Source organism: Asterias rubens, chromosome 8 (assembly GCF_902459465.1).
Source record: "Asterias rubens chromosome 8, eAstRub1.3, whole genome shotgun sequence".
Taxonomy (NCBI): Eukaryota; Metazoa; Echinodermata; class Asteroidea; order Forcipulatida; family Asteriidae; genus Asterias; species Asterias rubens.
The window spans coordinates 12,893,568-12,912,396 of NC_047069.1; the positions used below are offsets into that span (position 1 = coordinate 12,893,568).

The following is an 18,829-nucleotide window of genomic DNA, read 5'->3' on the forward strand; positions in this document are numbered from 1 at the left end:
TTTACTTTTTGAGAAAACATTAATTACGGACAACGAGAATTACGGATAAGAGTAAACACATGTCATGACACGGCGAAACGTGCGGAAACAAGGATGGGTTTTCCCGTTATTTTCTCCCGACTCCGATGAAAAATTGAGCCTAAATTTTCACAGGTTTGTTATTTTATGTTTAAGTTGTGATACACGAAGTGTGGGCCTTTGGACAAAACTGTTCACCGAAAGTGTCCAATGGCTTTAAAATATATATATAAATTGACAAAAGACTTTATTTGAGCATGATTTTAATACCATTCTTGCATAATTATTTGATGGCAATTAACACGGTTATGACCAAAAGGGTAGTATTTGATGTTTGTGGCTTTTTGCCCTGACCACAGTTATAGGAAACTGAGCACCTTGAGACGCCAAAGAGTTAGTCTTAATTTGTGACCCTGTTTGTGTGTAGAGAGGGCGCTGTACATCGTAAGTTTTTGGATGCTGACTTGGAAGGACTGTGCAAGTCTGCACATCTGGATCGAAACAGTTTGAATATTGTTTGTTTTTGTGATACAGATATCTCTTCACTAGTAATTCGTGTTGTTGATAGTAATTCGTGTGCCATATATCGGCAGGAAGTTAATAAAAAGAACGTGGTGCCACTCAAGACTACAATAGGGTGTGATAAAGCGCTACTATAAGAACCAATTATTGTTTATTATATTAAAAAGAAGGCCTAACTGTGTATGTGGCGTGTTGTTGTTGTAGCAACGTTTTATGTATTGAGTGCAACTCTGTTTCTTCAAGGACGCTGGTGCAGCAAATTATATTACTATTATTATTATTATTATTATCTTGGTCAATTATTTAAAAGGCAAAGATCTCAAATTGGCACGTTTGAAAGAAGCCGCGTGTAAGGTTACTTTGTATCCGACACGTCACACTTTTGTCGTCAATCAAATTGAGGCTTTGGTACAAAACGGTATAATTGCAGCTGCGTATAATTTCATATTATACAGAAACTATAGTTGAATATACATGCATGATTTCAGTTATGGACTTATGATGGGTTTAAGGCACTGGACACTATTGGTAATTACTCGAAATAATTGTTAGCATTAAAACATACTTGGTAACGATCATTGGCGAGCTGTTGATAGTATAAAACATTGTGAGAAACGGCTACCGCTGAAGTAGGCGTAGTTTTTGAGAACATTTTTGAAAATCTCACTCACAAAAAAACTTTAGCTGAATTCTTTTATTTGGGCATCTGAAAGCACAAAGGGCAACAAGGATGTTTTCATTCTTATTCTCTCGCAAATTCGATGATAAAAAAATTAGCCCAAATTTTCACTGGTTTGTTATTTTAGCATGTCGGGATACACCAAGTGAGAATACTGGTCTTTGACAATTACCAAAGGTGTCCGGTGCCTTTAATGTGGGCATGTATACGTCACTACTGTGGACAACCAATCGAACTGAAGCTTCGGTTCACCGATATTACAACTGCGTACTTAATTTAACTCGATAATTTTCACCTGTGGGCCTATCTCTCTAATTCAACTCACTCGCAATTTCGGTATCTCGGCTTCTGTGTCTAGTTTAGACTGCCTAGTTGTTGTCATCTCACCCGATCACCATTTGTTATTCTCGTGTGATGGAGATTATAGTTGTCTAATTGGGGTTGATCAACAACTGTTTGCCTTTATCGGTTTAGGTGAAAAATGGGAGTCGGCTGGATGTGGAACGTCATCGTTGCAGGTTGCTTTGTGACAGGTAGGCTTTCGTGTTGGTAAACTATACTGTTCTTTTCTTCTTCTTTTTAGCTCCGAGCATGGACACTTTCGGTAAGCAGTGTTATTCAAAGGCCCACACTTCGTGTTTCACAATTTATATAAAATAACGACCCTGTGAAAATGTAGGCTCAATCGGTCATCGGAGTCGGGAGAAACTAACGGGAAAACCCACCCTTGTTTCCGCACGTTTCGCCGTGTCAATAAATCCGTAATTCTCGATATCGAGAATTTATATTGCTTTTTGAGAAAACATTAAAATGTTTTCTCAAAAAGCAAAGCATTTCATGGAGTAATAATTCAAGAGAAGTATTTTACCATTACCTTCTGTAAACCCTGTTATTTGTAAATTTGTGAACTTTTTTTCTGTTCCGAAAATGTATAATGGCTTCAAAGGCAGTGGACACTATTGGCAATTACTCAAAATAACTATTAGCATAAAACCTTACTATGTAACGAGTAATGGGGAGAGGTTGTAGTATGAAACATTGTGAGAAACGACTCCCTCTGAAGTGACGTAGTTTTGGAGAAGATGTAATTTTACTGCGAATTTGATTTCGGGACCTCAGATTTAGAATTTGAGGTCTCGAAATCAAGCATCTGAAAGCACCCAACTTCGTGTGACAAGGTGTTTTTCTTTTATTATTATCTCCCAACTTCGACGATCAATTGAGCTTATACATTTTTGCAGGTTTGTTATTTTATGCGTAGTTGAGATACACCAAGTGAGAAGACTGGTATTTGACAGTTACCAATAGTTTCCAGTGTCTTTAACGACCTATCCTAAGCATGATTTATTTTGAATACAATTTCCTTTGGGTCTTATCACAAAATATCCATCAAATAAAACACCACAATCAAATGAAGACGGGTAAACTGACTAGCGGGATTTGAACCTCCGGATTAATTTGCAGGCGCTCTACCAACTAATAATAATAATAATAATAATTTTTATTTATGTATTTATTTTACTTTAAATCTTTAGACATACACAATAGTTACAAGTTGTACAGGGGCTGTCAAGGTTAAAACAAAAGTATAAAAACTGTCATCAAAAGATATGTAAAACCAGACCCCTGCCAACGATAAAAATATAATTATACAATATATAAAGGTGAATGCACTGAAACATTTAAAAATCACACACAAGAAAAAAATTCAAACACAAGCAAAACCAGACTATTGAAAACAAAAAACTGCACCCACAACAAAACACCGCAGCGATAAGAGGAAGGGATAACAATTTAAAATAAAAACCATAGAATGGACTAAAACCCCTGAAAAACCAAAATAAAATTGGCACAGAGAGCAACCTTACAGATACGAAGTTCTTATAAAGCGCACATAGACACTAGATCAATGCGCTGAACAATAGAGAAATAACAATGAACAAACTAATGGGCTCTGAACAAATTGGTCTTCAACAGTTTTTTGAACAGCATGATTGAGTCAGACTGGCGGATTTCTGGAGGGAGGTTGTTCCATAGGTTGGGGCCGCTATATAACAAAAGCATGCCCTGACCAACCACTGCCTTACAGATGGTGGGGGTAAGTTTTGTTACGCTCTCCAGTTTACTGAGGTATGGCGGACTCAAGATCTCAGTTCGGGGTGCCAGTCTGAAGGCATTAGCATATTCCATGTAGCCTGGGATTACATCTATATGGTATACGATACAAACTGGGAACATAGGTGTCAATCATAGAGGCGACAATGGGACATTTCCGCTCTCTAAATGTAAAAAAGTGAAAACACCACTCTTAATATTTCGAGTGGTCCCTTTAAATAGCTATTTAAAAAGAGTGGTGGTTATTTCACTCTTTTTAGATGGGTTTTACCAAAGACCAACTCGACCGATCCAAGGCAATGTGTGCCTTTAATTGTAAACTTGGCTGTATTTTGGGGTAAATACATATCGGAAAACATAATATGTGATTTGGAGGCACAAAAAACGTCGAACCTTATAAATCCCTTTGCGAAACTGCATGTCACTTTCTGCACGCCACAGCATGCCTGCCTAAAAGCTAACCCACGTGGAAGAAAACAACATGCCTGATCCGGCACACAGAAAATAACGTCGTAAAATGATTTTTCAGAAATTAATAATAACTATAAATTATTTACTGTTTTTTATCTGTAGCCTACTATTAGGCTATAACTCTGAATTGCAAGTATTTAATTATCACTTTTTACAATATGGAAACATTGATCGTCACCGAGCTACGATCCCGGCAAAAAAGCTTGGGGATATTTATAAACAAGCTTCCTGTCTGCGACCTCCCCATACTAGTATTATTAAGTTCTGTAATTAAGTTTCCCTTACATTGTACATGTTATACAAATGGTATGGAAAATAAACCTGAACCTGAACCTGAAACATTCCCCACCTCTCAATGTTGATGGCAGCGCATACCACGCAATCGACCTTTATCACGCTGTCACCATCTTGGTCATGTTCCCTGTTTCCATAACAGTAATGAAAGCTAACATTCATTGCGCAAACATGGCACCGGACTATTATTTCGTCCAGCCTCAGTTTGGATAGAAACGAGTTGCCGTGATAAAGGTCTATTAGAGCCAACAAATAGTGGTGCGGGAGTCCATCACGAGATAATGACCGGGATTGTAAACCCAGCAGGCATGATCAGCAGACGGGGGAAATATTCAGATTCATGGCAATTTCTTGCGGTTTTATTTCAACAAATTTCCGTTTTCCCCTCCTTTTACTCAACATATATACAAAACAGCTCACAGACACACACATTGAGTGTTCACTTAAAGGCACTGTACACGTTTGGTAATTGTCAAAGACCAGTGTTCTCACTTGGTGTATCCATCATAAGCATAAATTAAAGACAAATTGGTAATTGTCAAAGACCAGTCTTCTCACTTGGTGTATCTCGTTTGGTATTCGGAGTTGCGAAATAATTATGAAAGAAAAAAACACCCTTGTCACACGAAGTTGTGTGCTTTTAGATGGTTGATTTCGAGACCTCAAATTCTAAACTTGAGGTCTCAAATTCGTGGAAAATTACTTTCTTCTCAAAAACTACGTCACTTCAGAGGGAGCCCTTTCTCACAATGTTTTATACTATCAACCTCTCCCCATTACTCATTACCAAGAAAGAGTTTATGCTAATAATTATTTTGAGTAATTACCAATATTGTCCACTTCCTTTGACAAGCCTGTGAAAATTTGGGCTCAATTGGTCATCGAAAGTTGCGAGAAAATGATGAAAGAAAAAACACCTATGTTGGACGAATTTGTGTGCTTTCAGATGGGAATAAAAGACCTCTGGCTAGAAGTCTTTTAATATTTCAGTAAGAAATAACCTCTTTCTCAAAAACTACGTTACTTTCAGAGGGATTCATTTCCCCCAATATTTTATACTATCAACAGCTCTCCAATGCTCATTACCAAGTCAGTTTTTAAGTTAATACATGTTAGTTTTGAGTAGTTACCAAGAGTGTACATTCCCTTAAAAATAAAGGTTTCATATCCACCTGAAACCATTGAAATGTTGACGTCAAAGCCGACAATGGCCGACCATCTGACAAACCACGATCATGCGGTTATACAGTTTCTATAGACCATTATTAATTCCCCGTCACAGTTGACTTGTAAAATTTGTACACTTATAATGATTAAAGTTAAATTGTCTTTCATCATGATGATATTTTAGAAAACTAATGCCCTAGCAATAAAATATGAGTATATTGGGCCGCATAACAAAACCTTGAAAAGCTATTGTGTTAATTTTAACCTTTATAAAAGAATAATCGCCATGGAAATGACCAGTAGGCGTTAACGAGATGCATGTTTTGTTCCCTTTATTATGGAGACTTTTATTTCTGGACAAAATATTACCGAAAAGGACACAAACTGTATTTATAAATAAATTGTATAAATAAATTGAATACATAACTAATAATATTTTATATAATTTGGACCACTATTCTAGTAAATTTTACTGCAAGAATCTTGACAACTACAAATTACCTTTTCAGAAAACTCGGGCGGTGCAGGGGCTTGAGGGTTAATGTCACTGGAAATTATATCTGGATCAATTGAATTTGAGATGATTTGGACCCCATAATGGCAAAGGATATAGTCCCATTAGAGCCATAGGCCTAGTCGGGCTTGCCTCCTATACGGAATTTATGCTATGGGCCTAAATGCCCCACTTTCACAGAGGTGCTAAGCAGACAATGTTGCTAACCAAGTTTCCGCTAAGCAAAACTTCACTGGATATTTAAATGGCATTTTGTAACCATACTTCGGTATAATTACTGCGCTCGGCTACTTTGTGTTCTAAGCAGCTCTATGCCATTGGGCCCACGTGCCAGACTGCCCATTGTAACACGCGGTATAGCAGGACACCTCGCTAGATTGAGTTTAATACCCCGTTCGTCAAAAGCGTTGCCGACTCGATGCCACTACGGTTAGCTTGAGAAGAACATGCCAATCACCCCGATCTCAAAACAAATATCAAGTCGGGAGTATGATCGCCGTCAAAATCAAGCAATTTGGAAAATTTAAGGCTCCGCACAACTTTACTATTTCTACGCAAAAAGTGTTCTGACGATTACACCAAGACCAATGCCGACCAAGCGGTTTTCTACAGAGATCTCCTATGGTCAGTCTATGGTCAGTCTATGGTCAGTCTATGGTCGGTTTATGGTTAGCAAGTCAACTGTGAAGGAGAGAACTTTAAAATAATGACCGTAATACCCCTGGAAAAATGACCGAGAGCATGGCCAGTCGCGGACCAATCGTGGGCCAAACGTGGGAGGATTATCATGAGCGGGATGGGATCTCCTAGGTCGGGAAGCTGCAAGCTCTCCAAACGCTTATTTTAAACATGTTCACACAGACGTCACTTTTACTACGATGGAAAAGCGGCCAATAGTCAGACAGGTCGGACGTTACTGGGATGTACACTTTCAAAATGTAATATATTTACTCATAACATTGTTTCATACCAAAGTTAAGAATCTGCTTCTATTACACACCAACTATAATAAGACTGCCTAAGGATCAACTTGTTAGGTAGCCTTATATAATTTTAAATGGGTTTATAGCAGATATTGCTGCAGTGACTTTCAAAACAAAGAGTTATTTTGTAAAGCAAAGTACTTTCTAAACAAAATACAAACAAGAGTTGTCATTTTTTTGACACTTGAAAGACAAGTTAGACCAGTCAGATGTAACACGGATTTACACTTTTAAATTGTATTATGTTTACTATTGAAACCTTTAAAGCTGCTAACTTATACACATAACCCCCCCCCCCCCCCAAAAAAAAAAAAAAAAAAAAAAAAAAAAAAAACATGTTTTTTCAAAACAAAGTTTTATAATGTGATTCTCTCACACACCGACTACAATAATTATAACTTGTTAGGTAGCCTTTTATACTTTTAGATGGGTGCAGCATTACTGCAGTGACTTACAGCACGTTTTAATGTGCAAGATAAGCCATTAGACCTCTCAGTGTGGCGGTTTCTTTCGATTGCACACCTTGCTGGCTGAACACACACGTTTCAAAAAAAGTCCATACCCCTGGCACTGAACTTGGTATTTGCAGTCCAGCACATAGTGTGCCTTGTAGTACACATCTACTGCTTTCATGACTGATGGTTGTGGAAAAGCATTTCTTGACTCCCGATCAGCGCTGCCTAATGATAGCACAAAGGGCTGGGGATGAAGCTTTGTGTCTATCCTTCAGGTAGTGTGGCATTATGATATCCTGTGGCATAACAAAAATAATTAATAAAACTGGTTTATGTCCTAATACTCAGTTCTTAAGATATAGCGCCTAATATAACATTCAAATTAATGTCAAGTAAAGTGATCATTATTATTTTATTTAACAAGAGGATACACAGAGTTATTTTTTTGAGTTATGAGAGCTGTTTAAAGCGCCTTGTTAGGGTTTACAAAGTGGTAATTGTCAAAGACCAGTCTTCTCACTTGGTGTATCTCGTTTGGTATTCGGAGTTGCGAAATAATTATGAAAGAAAAAAACACCCTTGTCACACGAAGTTGTGTGCTTTTAGATGGTTGATTTCGAGACCTCAAATTCTAAACTTGAGGTCTCAAATTCGTGGAAAATTACTTCTTTCTCAAAAACTACGTCACTTCAGAGGGAGCCCTTTCTCACAATGTTTTATACTATCAACCTCTCCCCATTACTCATTACCAAGAAAGAGTTTATGCTAATAATTATTTTGAGTAATTACCAATATTGTCCACTTCCTTTAACAAGCCTGTGAAAATTTGGGCTCAATTGGTCATCGAAAGTTGCGAGAAAATGATGAAAGAAAAAACACCCATGTTGGACGAATTTGTGTGCTTTCAGATGGGAATAAAAGACCTCTGGCTAGAAGTCTTTTAATATTTCAGTAAGAAATAACCTCTTTCTCAAAAACTACGTTACTTTCAGAGGGATTCTGAATTCAAAGAGAGTGTGTTCGAGTCCCGCTCGTGACCATTACTGTGACTAAGGCAAGACACTTAAGAGTCGGTTCAGGTAAATAATTGACATAGTTGCTCACGGTCAAAAAATGATTTTTTTTTATACTTTGTTGGTGGAAGGGCCTTGGGGTGCAAGTAAACAAAATTGCATTTCAGTTCTATATATAGCCCGTTGCCATGGTTACGGCTCATTTTGTTTTTTGGCCATTTTAGGCCGATTTTGGGGTTTGAAAAACGGGTTTTTAGCTCATATTTACAACTCCACCCCACCAAAATGCAAAATTATTTCAAAAAACCTTTTATATCACTACAAAGTATCATCCTTGGCCTTCCTTGGGAAAAAATTATTGCTTTAAATATCACCCTTGTGCTATTTTTGCATCATGCATTACAGTATGTTTTTAGAACTTGCAAAATCGACATTTTTACCCTATTTTTGGACCCCAAAATGTCAACTTGCCAGGGGTCTCAGAAAATTTTCCTTTCGGCTGTGATTAGAGCCAACATTGGTCTTTCCATATCTGGTGTCAAAAACTTGGGCAATTGTATCCTGTTGTGACAGTACTGCCTCAAAACTAGACTTTTTTCCCCAAAACGTGAAAAATGCCTTTTTAAGGGTCTTTTCACATAATATCGACATACGTGTCCACGGTAAAAAAAGGGAATATTTTTCTTATACTTTGTGTATGGTAGGGACTTGGGGTCCAAATAAACAACATTTACATTTCAAATCATAATATAACACGTTGCCATGGTAACAGTTCATTTGTGTTTAGGCCACTTTATAGGCCGATTTTGGGGTCTGAAAAACTGTTTTTTTAGTTAATATTTACAACTCCCCCCACCACAAAACAAAAATATTTCATAAAACCTTTTACATCACTACAAAGTATCATCCTTGGCTTTACTTGAGACAAAAAAATATTGCTATAAATTTCACCCTGGTGCTATTTATAGAACGTGCATTAGAGTATGTTTTTAGAACTTGCAAAATCAACATTTGTACCATATTTTTTGCCCTCAAAATTTCATTTTTTCAGGGGTCTCAGACTATTTTCCTTTCGGTTTTGATCAGGGCCAAAATTTGTCTTTTTATTTCTGGTATGAAAAACTTGGGCAAGTGTATCCTGATGTTAACAGTACTGTCTCAAAAATAGACTTTTTTCCCCAAACAGAAAAATGCATTTTGAATTGTTTTTTCTTCATATTGAATTTCTAACATTAAAAAGTAATAATTCTATCAATCTTGCAGCTTTTCCTAAGCACTAGTGGATTACCCAACATTGGTCAGGAACTGTTGATGACCTTAATTTTAGAATTTGCCCGGCCCAGCCCCAATCATATTTCTTGACATTGCATAAAACAATGTTTTGTGAATAGCGCCTCTTTTTTGAAAGTATTCCCTTTCGGTTGTTATTGGTGTTTTCATGTCTTCTGGTTAGAAACACTGTGTTTATTGTATCCTGTTGTGACTGATCATGCCTTAAGTATAGTAATTTTTCCAAAAACAATGCATGCTTGTTGAAAATCTGGCACTGTTTCCATGCCCTTTGAGTAATTAATACAAAGTTTTTATTTAAACATAATGGTATCCAACCAAACCATAACCAATGTTTTGCCACTGGAATTCTTGATTTGGCTACTTTACCTATTGTACAGGTATGATTCCCATTGCAAGTAGAGTGCGATGAGCATTCTTTACAAGTTGTCTTTAATACAGGGCCTACTCTCCTTGGTCCCTGCCTGCTACCAAATGTAAAACTTTTCATAGAGATAGAGATCATAAACAATGTAGTTTCTGTGCTTGAGGCAGATGGTTTAGAGCATCCAATCATGTCCAACACAAATGTGGGAAATTAAAAAGCCCGCTTAAAAGTGTTGGAAAAGTTTGCCAAGATCTTATTTTAAAAAACAATGATACTAACGATTTGCAAGATGAGCGTAAGAGATCATTTAAAAGGAACACGTTGCCTGGGATCGGTCAAGTTGGTCTTTGAAATGCGTTTGTAACCGTTTGTTATAAAATGCATGGTTAGAAAGATATTTTTGAGTGATACTTGTGTGGATCATTATATTCTACTTTTAAAATATCTTTCTAATCATATGCATTTTGTAATAAACGTTTACAAACGCTTTTCAAAGACCAACTCGACCGATCCAAGACCCCAAAATCGGCCTAAAGTGGCCTAAACACAAATGAACTGTTACCATGGCAATGTGTTATATTATGATTTGAAATGTAAATGTTGTTTATTTGGACCCCAAGTCCCTACCATCCACAAAGTATAAGAAAAATATTCCTTTTTTTTTACCGTGGACACGTATGTCGATATTATGTGAAAAGACCCTTAAAAAGTAATTTATCACGTTTTGGGGAAAAAAGTCTAGTTTTGAGGCAGTACTGTCACGAAAAGATACAATTGCCCAAGTTTTTGACACCAGATATGGAAAGACCAATGTTGGCCCTAATCACAGCCGAAAGGAAAATTTTCTGAGACCCCTGGCAAGTTGACATTTTGGGGTCCAAAAATAGGGTAAAAATGTCGATTTTGCAAGTTCTAAAAACATACTGTAATGCATGATGCAAAAATAGCACAAGGGTGATATTTAAAGCAATAATTTTTTTTCCCAAGGAAGGCCAAGGATGATACTTTGTAGTGATATAAAAGGTTTTTTGAAATAATTTTGCATTTTCGTGGGGTGGAGTGTTAAATATGAGCTAAAAACCAGTTTTTCAGACCCCAAAATCGGCCTAAAATGGCCAAAAAACAAAATGAGCCGTAACCATGGCAACGGGCTATATAGAGAATTGAAAATGCAATGTTGTTTACTTGCACCCCAAGGCCCTTCCACCCACAAAGTATTAAAAAAATTCATTTTTTGACCGTGAGCAACTATGTCAATCTGAACTGACTCTTAACCATTGCTTCGTCCTTCGCATGGGACGTAAAACCGTTGGCACCGTGTGTCGTGTAACGCAAGTAAATAAAGGAACCTAGTGCACTTATCGAAAAGAGAAGGGGTTCACCCCGGTGTTCCTGGCTGGATTGACAGCATATTGCGCCACAGCACCTTGTAAACCATTGCTTCGTAATTCAAACTTCGTCCCACACTCACATTGCAGTAATAAAACAATACTTGGCGCTTTGTATCCTTTAAAACAAAGGCGCGTTATAAATATGGTTATTATTTTAGTATTATTAAATGCAAGTATAGTAAGCCTACCCCTGAAATCCAACCAAGTATAATACATTGGATTGCGTAGAGATTGGGGAGGGGTAGAAAAGTGACCACCAATCACCAATCGCTTAAAGTCACCTGGAAGTGGGGTTTTTTCAATATAAAGCTTTTGTCACTAATATATGTGTTTTGATGAGTTGAATGTGAATAAACAGTTAACTAAGGGTTAAAAAAATCAGTTCTTATGTTATTTACAAATTTAACAAGACCCGACCCGAGAGGGCGCTGTTCGTGACGTCAATCGAGGCAGACTTTGCCTGTAATGCGTAGAGTAAACAAAATTGCAAAGTACATGTACATGTACGGACCAAGTCGTGAGTTTGTACGTTTCAAAAACAAAAAAAATGTTGTTTCTTTTCCCAGGTGTATTGCTGCTGAATGCAGAAAAACACTTTTTGAAATGTACCAACTCTCGACTTGGCCGTACATGTACTTTGCACGTGTGTTTACTATACGCATTGCAGGCAAATTCTGCCTTGAATGACGTCACAAAAGGGGTAGGCGGAGTCAGCCCCCAAACAACTTTATATATTTTTTAAACATATAAATCGGAAGAAACCGCGGGGCCGACCCATCCCCCGTCCAACGCCCGGAGGCGAGGAGGGTCAGGGAAGGCGCACCGCGGGCCCCGCCCGGGGACGCGAGACGTGACAAACAATTACTAAAAAAAATACTCTTATGTTTGAAAGAAAAAAAATTATATTTCCAGGTGACTTTAATTAACGTGATACACAATACTTACTTAATAATTATTATTCATAATTGTATGTTCCAACTCGTTATGTTAGTGATAATGAATGACCAAATGAGTGGTAAAATCTAATGGTTGTTAGATAGTCCATGGAATCATTTCACATGACATAAAGCTACAGTGTATAGCAAAAATGTATCCGAATCTGTGTAGTGACTATAAGATATTCCCCTTTCAGGAAAATATATCCATTTGACTTTATATAGTCGATTATTTTCAGTCAAAAATTACTAGAAAAAAACGCATCAAATCGCGCCAAATGAGTTTATTTTTTTATTTTCATTCAACTTATCAGTGAGCCACACATCCCCCTCAGAAACCCCTCTGCGCAAGAACGGAACGTGGCGCTGTCGCATTTAACTCCATTGTGTCCGCCTGCGTGTCCCCCCCCCCCCCCCCCCCCCCCCAAAAAAAAAAAAAAAAAAAAAAAAAAAAAAACTGGGAAGCGGCAGCGAGGGGATCGGTTGCGACTATTTATTTCAGATATCAATGTCATAATAAGTATAGGCACCCTCACCTAGTGGTCAAAAGGCTGGTGAGTGGCCAAACATGTGCGCCGCGCGTGTTTCGTCATCGTTTTACCTGATGGTACTAGATGACGTCAATGCATAATACCAAGTGAGCAAATTATTTCAAAGGCGTAAACTTTCATTGGTTGCAGTGACTTTGGTGTCAGCTCGTTTGTGTGTTCTGGGCACGGAACCAGATGAATCTTTTGGCGGCAAAGTTCGGTTTGTTCTCCCGCCGGGTGATCCGTGCTCCTGCACTGAACTCATGCTGGGCGGACACAACTCTTATGCACCGCCCAGAAAGGACAAACCCGTCTACATCGACAACTTACCAATGGACGCTGACGGACTCCGTAGATCACAAGGATGCCCAGAAAAAAGCACGCGAAGAGAATCGACGCAAACGCCAACTTCTAAGGGTAAGAGAGAAAGACACTCGAAAAGATCAAGGTTAATGGTTTTTATTAGGGTTTTTTTCTGAAACCATCGAGTTTTTTAAACACAAAAATACTACGCCACTAGGAGCCAGTTTGAGGGCGAACCTAGATTGACCACTACCAGCAACGTGCATGCGGGAACACTCCATCGGGAACACTCCATTGCATGCTTTCCACATGTTCGCTGTTGTAGTGTCTCTGGTTCCCTTCTGGAACAGGCTATCGGGACGACAGAAGAACTTGGGCTAGTTCCAAATGGTTGACCACTGAGTCGTCAACCAATGGTTGACCCGCCTGGGTTCGAGTCAAAATAGTCAACCTTTAGTCAACCAGGGTGCACACAAATAGACTTGCATCCGCTTTGAAAATAGATCAACAAAGGTAATTATCTAAAATGCTCGAGCGAGTTTGTTCCTCACACAAACCATGGTGGTCTTTTTTTATTTTGTTTACATAGTGGAGACAACCGATTTGCCAACTACCAGGGAAACTCTAGCACCGGTAGTGTATAAAGACTGCCAGGATGCTTTAGAAAAGGGTCAGACAACCAGCGGAGTATACACCATCGAACCGTACGGGGTCAATTTCGATGCATATTGCGATATGGCAACAGAAGGGGGGTACATTGTAAGTGTTTCTCGATTTGTGTTACTTTGATATTTCTTAGGGGATGCACCTCTTCTTTGATAACACTCTCTTGTCCGGAAACTCGGCTTGAACATCACGGACAATAATTAATTGTGTAGGTTTTTTTTTAAACTTCATCTAAAACCACGCATTTTAGTATTCGGTGTTTGTACACAACATTTTGATGTTATCATTGACATCAACATTTCTCACAAATAGCAGTCATACAACTCTAAAGTTTCGTGATAGTATACAGGGACAATATCAAAAAAAATTACAGTTTTTCAGGAATGCTTAGCGCGGGTACGGTGCCAAATTCGAGTTCTCTGGGTTGGAAATTCCAGGGGAAGGGAATTTCGTTTTCGCAGTTTGTACTCGTATAGTGCGCGTAGTTTTAACGCACTTTATAAGCAGTTATCTCATGTTATTAAACTTCAAACAAATCGTATCATGATTGACGATCTATACTTTCATGGATGTTAAAGACAGTGGACACTATTGGTTATTACTCAAAGTAATTGATAGCATAAAAACTTATTTGGTAACGAGCAATGGAGAGCTGTTGATAGTATAAAACATTGTGAGAAATGGCTCCCTCTGAAGTTACTTCGATGACCATGAGTTCAAATTTTCACATGTTTGTTATTTTGTGCATATTGTTGAGATACACCAAGTGAAAAGACTGGTCTTTTGACAATTACCAAAGGGGTCCACTGCCCAGTGTCTTTAAACAGTCAAAGTTGAATTGGTAAACAGTCTTCGAAATTATTACTTAAAAATAGTTTGACTCAAAAATTTACTCAAAACATGAACCAGTTGCTGCAGGGGTTAATTAATTGCTTCTTCGTGAAAGCGGTAACGATAATATGACGCAAAAGATGAAGAAAAATATCGTTACTTCTGTTATGACAAAAAATGTGTTTCAATGACTCGATTATGCCTTCTTTAATTCCTCATGCTAACAGTAGCAAAAATAATATGGAAAACATTAATTGCCGATCAAAGTATCAAGTAACTTAAAACCGTCCTACCACCAGGTCATAGAAAGGGATACACTAGAAAAGCATATAATTTGTATGCCCAAATAAATATTTAGAATTCCCTGCCATGAATGAACTGAATAGTGAAGTTTCTTCGTTTCCACGTTCTTATAGGTGATTCAAAAACGCTTCGATGGATCTGTAGACTTTAACAGGAACTGGGCCGATTACAAAACCGGTTTTGGAGACCTAAATGGAGAGTTCTGGCTTGGGAACGAAAAGCTCCATCAGATAACATCCCAAGATCCGAAGTATGAACTGTTGGTGAATCTGACTGCATTCGACGGCTCTGTTGCTCAAGCTCGATACAGTGATTTCAGCGTCAAAGGCAAGGAGGCTAAATACGAGATAAACGCTGGTTCTTTTGTCACCGGCCGCGCTGGTAAGGCAAACCGCACCGATACCGGTGTCCCAGCGATAACCGTCCGCCGGAGATTCTGTGCCCCCCCCCCCCTCCTTATGGGAAATAAACGTGGGCTGAATGAGGATGTTTCAAAAGAGGGCGCTACCAGAAGTATAGTTTGTACACAGTTCGCCCTATGGGGGACAGAATCTCCGGTGACCCGTCAGGGTATCTGTCCGCCTGAGATTCTGTCCCCCTTATGGGAAATAAACGTGGGCTGAAGGAGGATATTTCAAAAGAGGGCGCTATCAGAAGTATAGTTTGTACACGGTTCGCCGTATGGGGGGGGGGGGGTAGAATCTCCGGAGGACAGAATCTCCTGTCATATCGGATTCTTGTTTCCTTATAAGTGTCAAATTCAGTGTTATTATGCTCCCAATTCCCCAAAGATAGGGTCTTTATGCAAGTTAAGAGAAAAAAGTCTCTAACCTCCCGTTTAAAACGGTGTATACAAATGTTAATAATTTAACAGTCTTTCAGAGCAAAACTTTTAATTCTGTGCATTTGAATAATAAGAACAATGTACATTCCAAGAATAAATGTTTGCGTCGGTCAAAAGGTAAAACTCAATTTCCTTTTTGATTGAATATCAACGCTTCTAAGATAGGCCTCTGCCCATATCTTTTAGGCCAAGCTACTCTCTTATAAACTAGACATGTCATGGACTGAATTCGAAAGAATTCATTTGATAACGAAACTTTTCAGTATATCACTCTGAATTGCGATGAACTCACATCATTTTGTAAACATTTTCAAAGTTACTCAAACCCTTGGAGACTGCCAATTCTAAAGTTGTGTACACAAAGGAGCAACGCACATTTCCCCGAGAAGTAAAGGCCTATACAATAGCATTGTGTCCCGTCCAGTCTCCCCCAATCTGAAAAAAAAATGTTTCTTTAACTATCTTCTGAAGATAACGGTTTGGAATCGAAAAAGTTCTCAACGTCTGACAGTGACAACGACGACGATGAAAAGAATTGTGCTGGGTTGCTGAGTGGCGGTTGGTGGTTTTCTAAATGTTCGACCGCACCGAGTAATCTAAATGGCGTGTACTCCGACACCCACGTGGGAATATACTGGTCACCATGGAAGGGTAGCGACGTATCCCTTAAAGCAACTGAAATGAAGATAAAAATATGTTTGGAAGGTTGTTAAGAATGTCTTGAATTTAACTTATTGTAAGTTTGAGTTGAATACTCCACTGGCCCTCTATACGACGCCACGAGTCAGTCTTTAAGCCTGCTTTGTTACGGCCAAACATTAATGTGTTTATTGTTTAGGACAATATCATTACATATAAGTTTAATTGTTTCAACAAATAATTGCGAGCAAATTAAGAGTAATTCGATATTTAGAGTAAAAACTTATATGAGCACAATTTTAATTATTTAATTTCATTAAAATTGTGACACTTTGATAGATAAACTTGAAGTAATGGTCTGATATTCAGAAACATTCTGACGTCACATTTTGAGGCTCGTGCATTCGCCAGAGATCTGCGTTGAGCCTAGAGTCCAGAATCACCTTTGACCTCGCATCCATTTCACATGAAGATTCGCAGTCAAATCCTATACGTATCTACATGCAGCGGCGCAATTAGGGTAATTTTTTTAGGGGGCACAAGGGGGGGGGGGGCACACAATTTTTTAGTGGATTGAGACCAACATTTTAGGGGGAAATTTTGGTCAAAGATAGAGCATGCGAGCACACAGCGCAAAGCCTTTACGGCGTGGAATCCGGGGCCCTCTTAAGGGGCCCAAAATTGTTTGCATTCTAGATATTCTGTGGTGCAATCTAAGGCCATGTACAGGCTATAGGCGGTGATGAAGGAAATAGAACAAAAGGCCTTCAACATTTGAGCTATAGAATATGAGCCTTTTAGATTTTGGCCAATACGTGATCTTATAAAGTTCACGATGTGCTAAGTTTTTGCAAAACAAATTCGATTGTGCTTACATCTTGAAAATCGCAAACCGAAATTTAGTTTTAGATGCCGTCAGTTCACCTGTAATGCGTTTAAGCATTGATAACTTTAACTTAAAATCTTGTAAACTTTTAATGTGGTAAATAACTATCCTTGCTATGTAAGAAGCTCTCTGAGTTTGCACATTATATATATGATGTAGCATTTGGATTTCGTTTTGATGTGTTAAAGACAGTGGACACTATTGGTAATTGTCAAAGACTAGTCTTCACAGTTAGTGTATCTCAACATATGCATAAAATAACAAACCTGTGAACATTTGAGCTCAATCGGTCGTCGAATTTGCGAGATAATAATGAAAGAAAAAACACCCTTGTCACACTGAGTGTGCTTTCAGATGCTTGATTTAGAGACCTCAAATACTAAATCTGAGGTCTCGAAATCAAACTCGTGGAAAATTACTTCTTTCTCGAAAACTACGTCACTTCAGAGGAAGCTGTTTCTTACAATGTTTTATACCATCAACCTCTCCCCATTACTTGTAATCAAGAAAAGTTTTATGGTGTCCACTGCCTTTAAATAATATTGGTTTAAAAGGAAATATGTTATTGATTCCCGGACAGAATTGATACGGTTGCCGTGTCCCAGTGACCCGGGCTGACCACTTCTGGGTCAGGCTAACTATGAAAGTGTTTCTTTTATTGAGATTTTAACGGGGTTCTGCATTAATTTTACCTATGTCTGGATCACAATGACACAGAAATGGGTCAGACCCCACGGGACCCGAATTCGGGTAACACGCAAAGCTTCTAGAATTGCTTGCAATTGCAACGGCACTGCGAATGATTCACATAGAATAAACGCGCTTTAAAGGGGCACGCATGTGCGAACGTATATATCTATAATATAAACATGCAATGCAATTTAATTGCACCACATTTGTCACTGTTGTATATAAAATAATTATATCAAATCTTAATAATATCAAATCTTTTTAGCTTTCGAGAAAGACTCTGCTTTGGTCGATACGTCTGGTCATTTTCTATTTTTTACATTCGTATCACAATGGATCGTTGTGGTTGGTATAAGCAGTTTGCAACAGCTTATTTATATTTTCTCATATCGTAATAACTTATAAATTTTTAATTTCTGTGTGTGATTGTTATTAATATTTCACGTTTTTTATCGAAGGAATTTGTCATTAATGATGACGTCATTGAATCTAAACATCGAGTTTTTAGTGTTGACTTTGTCACAGAAAAGTGACATTGACCATTCCAGGGTAGTTCCAGGTAGACAAGACTCTACGTGGCCAAATTTCATAAAGCCTGCAAACACAAAACCTTGCTAAGCTCAAAAACAGTTGCGTAGCAAAAAAATAGGTTACCAGCCAAACACCGAACAGTCACCATTGCTGCAACCGATGCCCCGGTCATGTTTTGTTCAGCCGAGAAATTTGTTAAGCAGAATTTTTTGCTAAACAGCTTTATGAAATTGGTTGCCAAGTATCATCAAGGATGTTCATGTTAAATAAAACATCTATGTAAAAAAAACAGTTTATGAGCCTCATCTTTAAATTAAACTATATGTATAACAAAGTGCAGTGTGCAGTTTCTGTGAAAGATATAAGGGTATCAAAGATCAATTAAGTTGCAC

General features: G+C 38.2%; 1 protein-coding gene across 1 annotated transcript; it reads left to right on the forward strand.

The window, feature by feature from the left end:
• The first annotated feature begins 1,539 nt into the window (after window positions 1–1,539).
• Window positions 1,540–16,861, forward strand: LOC117293452 (microfibril-associated glycoprotein 4-like). The gene is made up of 5 exons (XM_033775791.1): window positions 1,540–1,752; window positions 12,895–13,161; window positions 13,637–13,806; window positions 14,961–15,228; window positions 16,163–16,861. Exons 1-5 carry the CDS (start codon window positions 1,701–1,703, stop codon window positions 16,402–16,404), a joined length of 999 nt encoding a protein of 332 aa, XP_033631682.1. The 5' UTR covers window positions 1,540–1,700; the 3' UTR covers window positions 16,405–16,861.
• The last annotated feature ends 1,968 nt before the right edge of the window (window positions 16,862–18,829 follow it).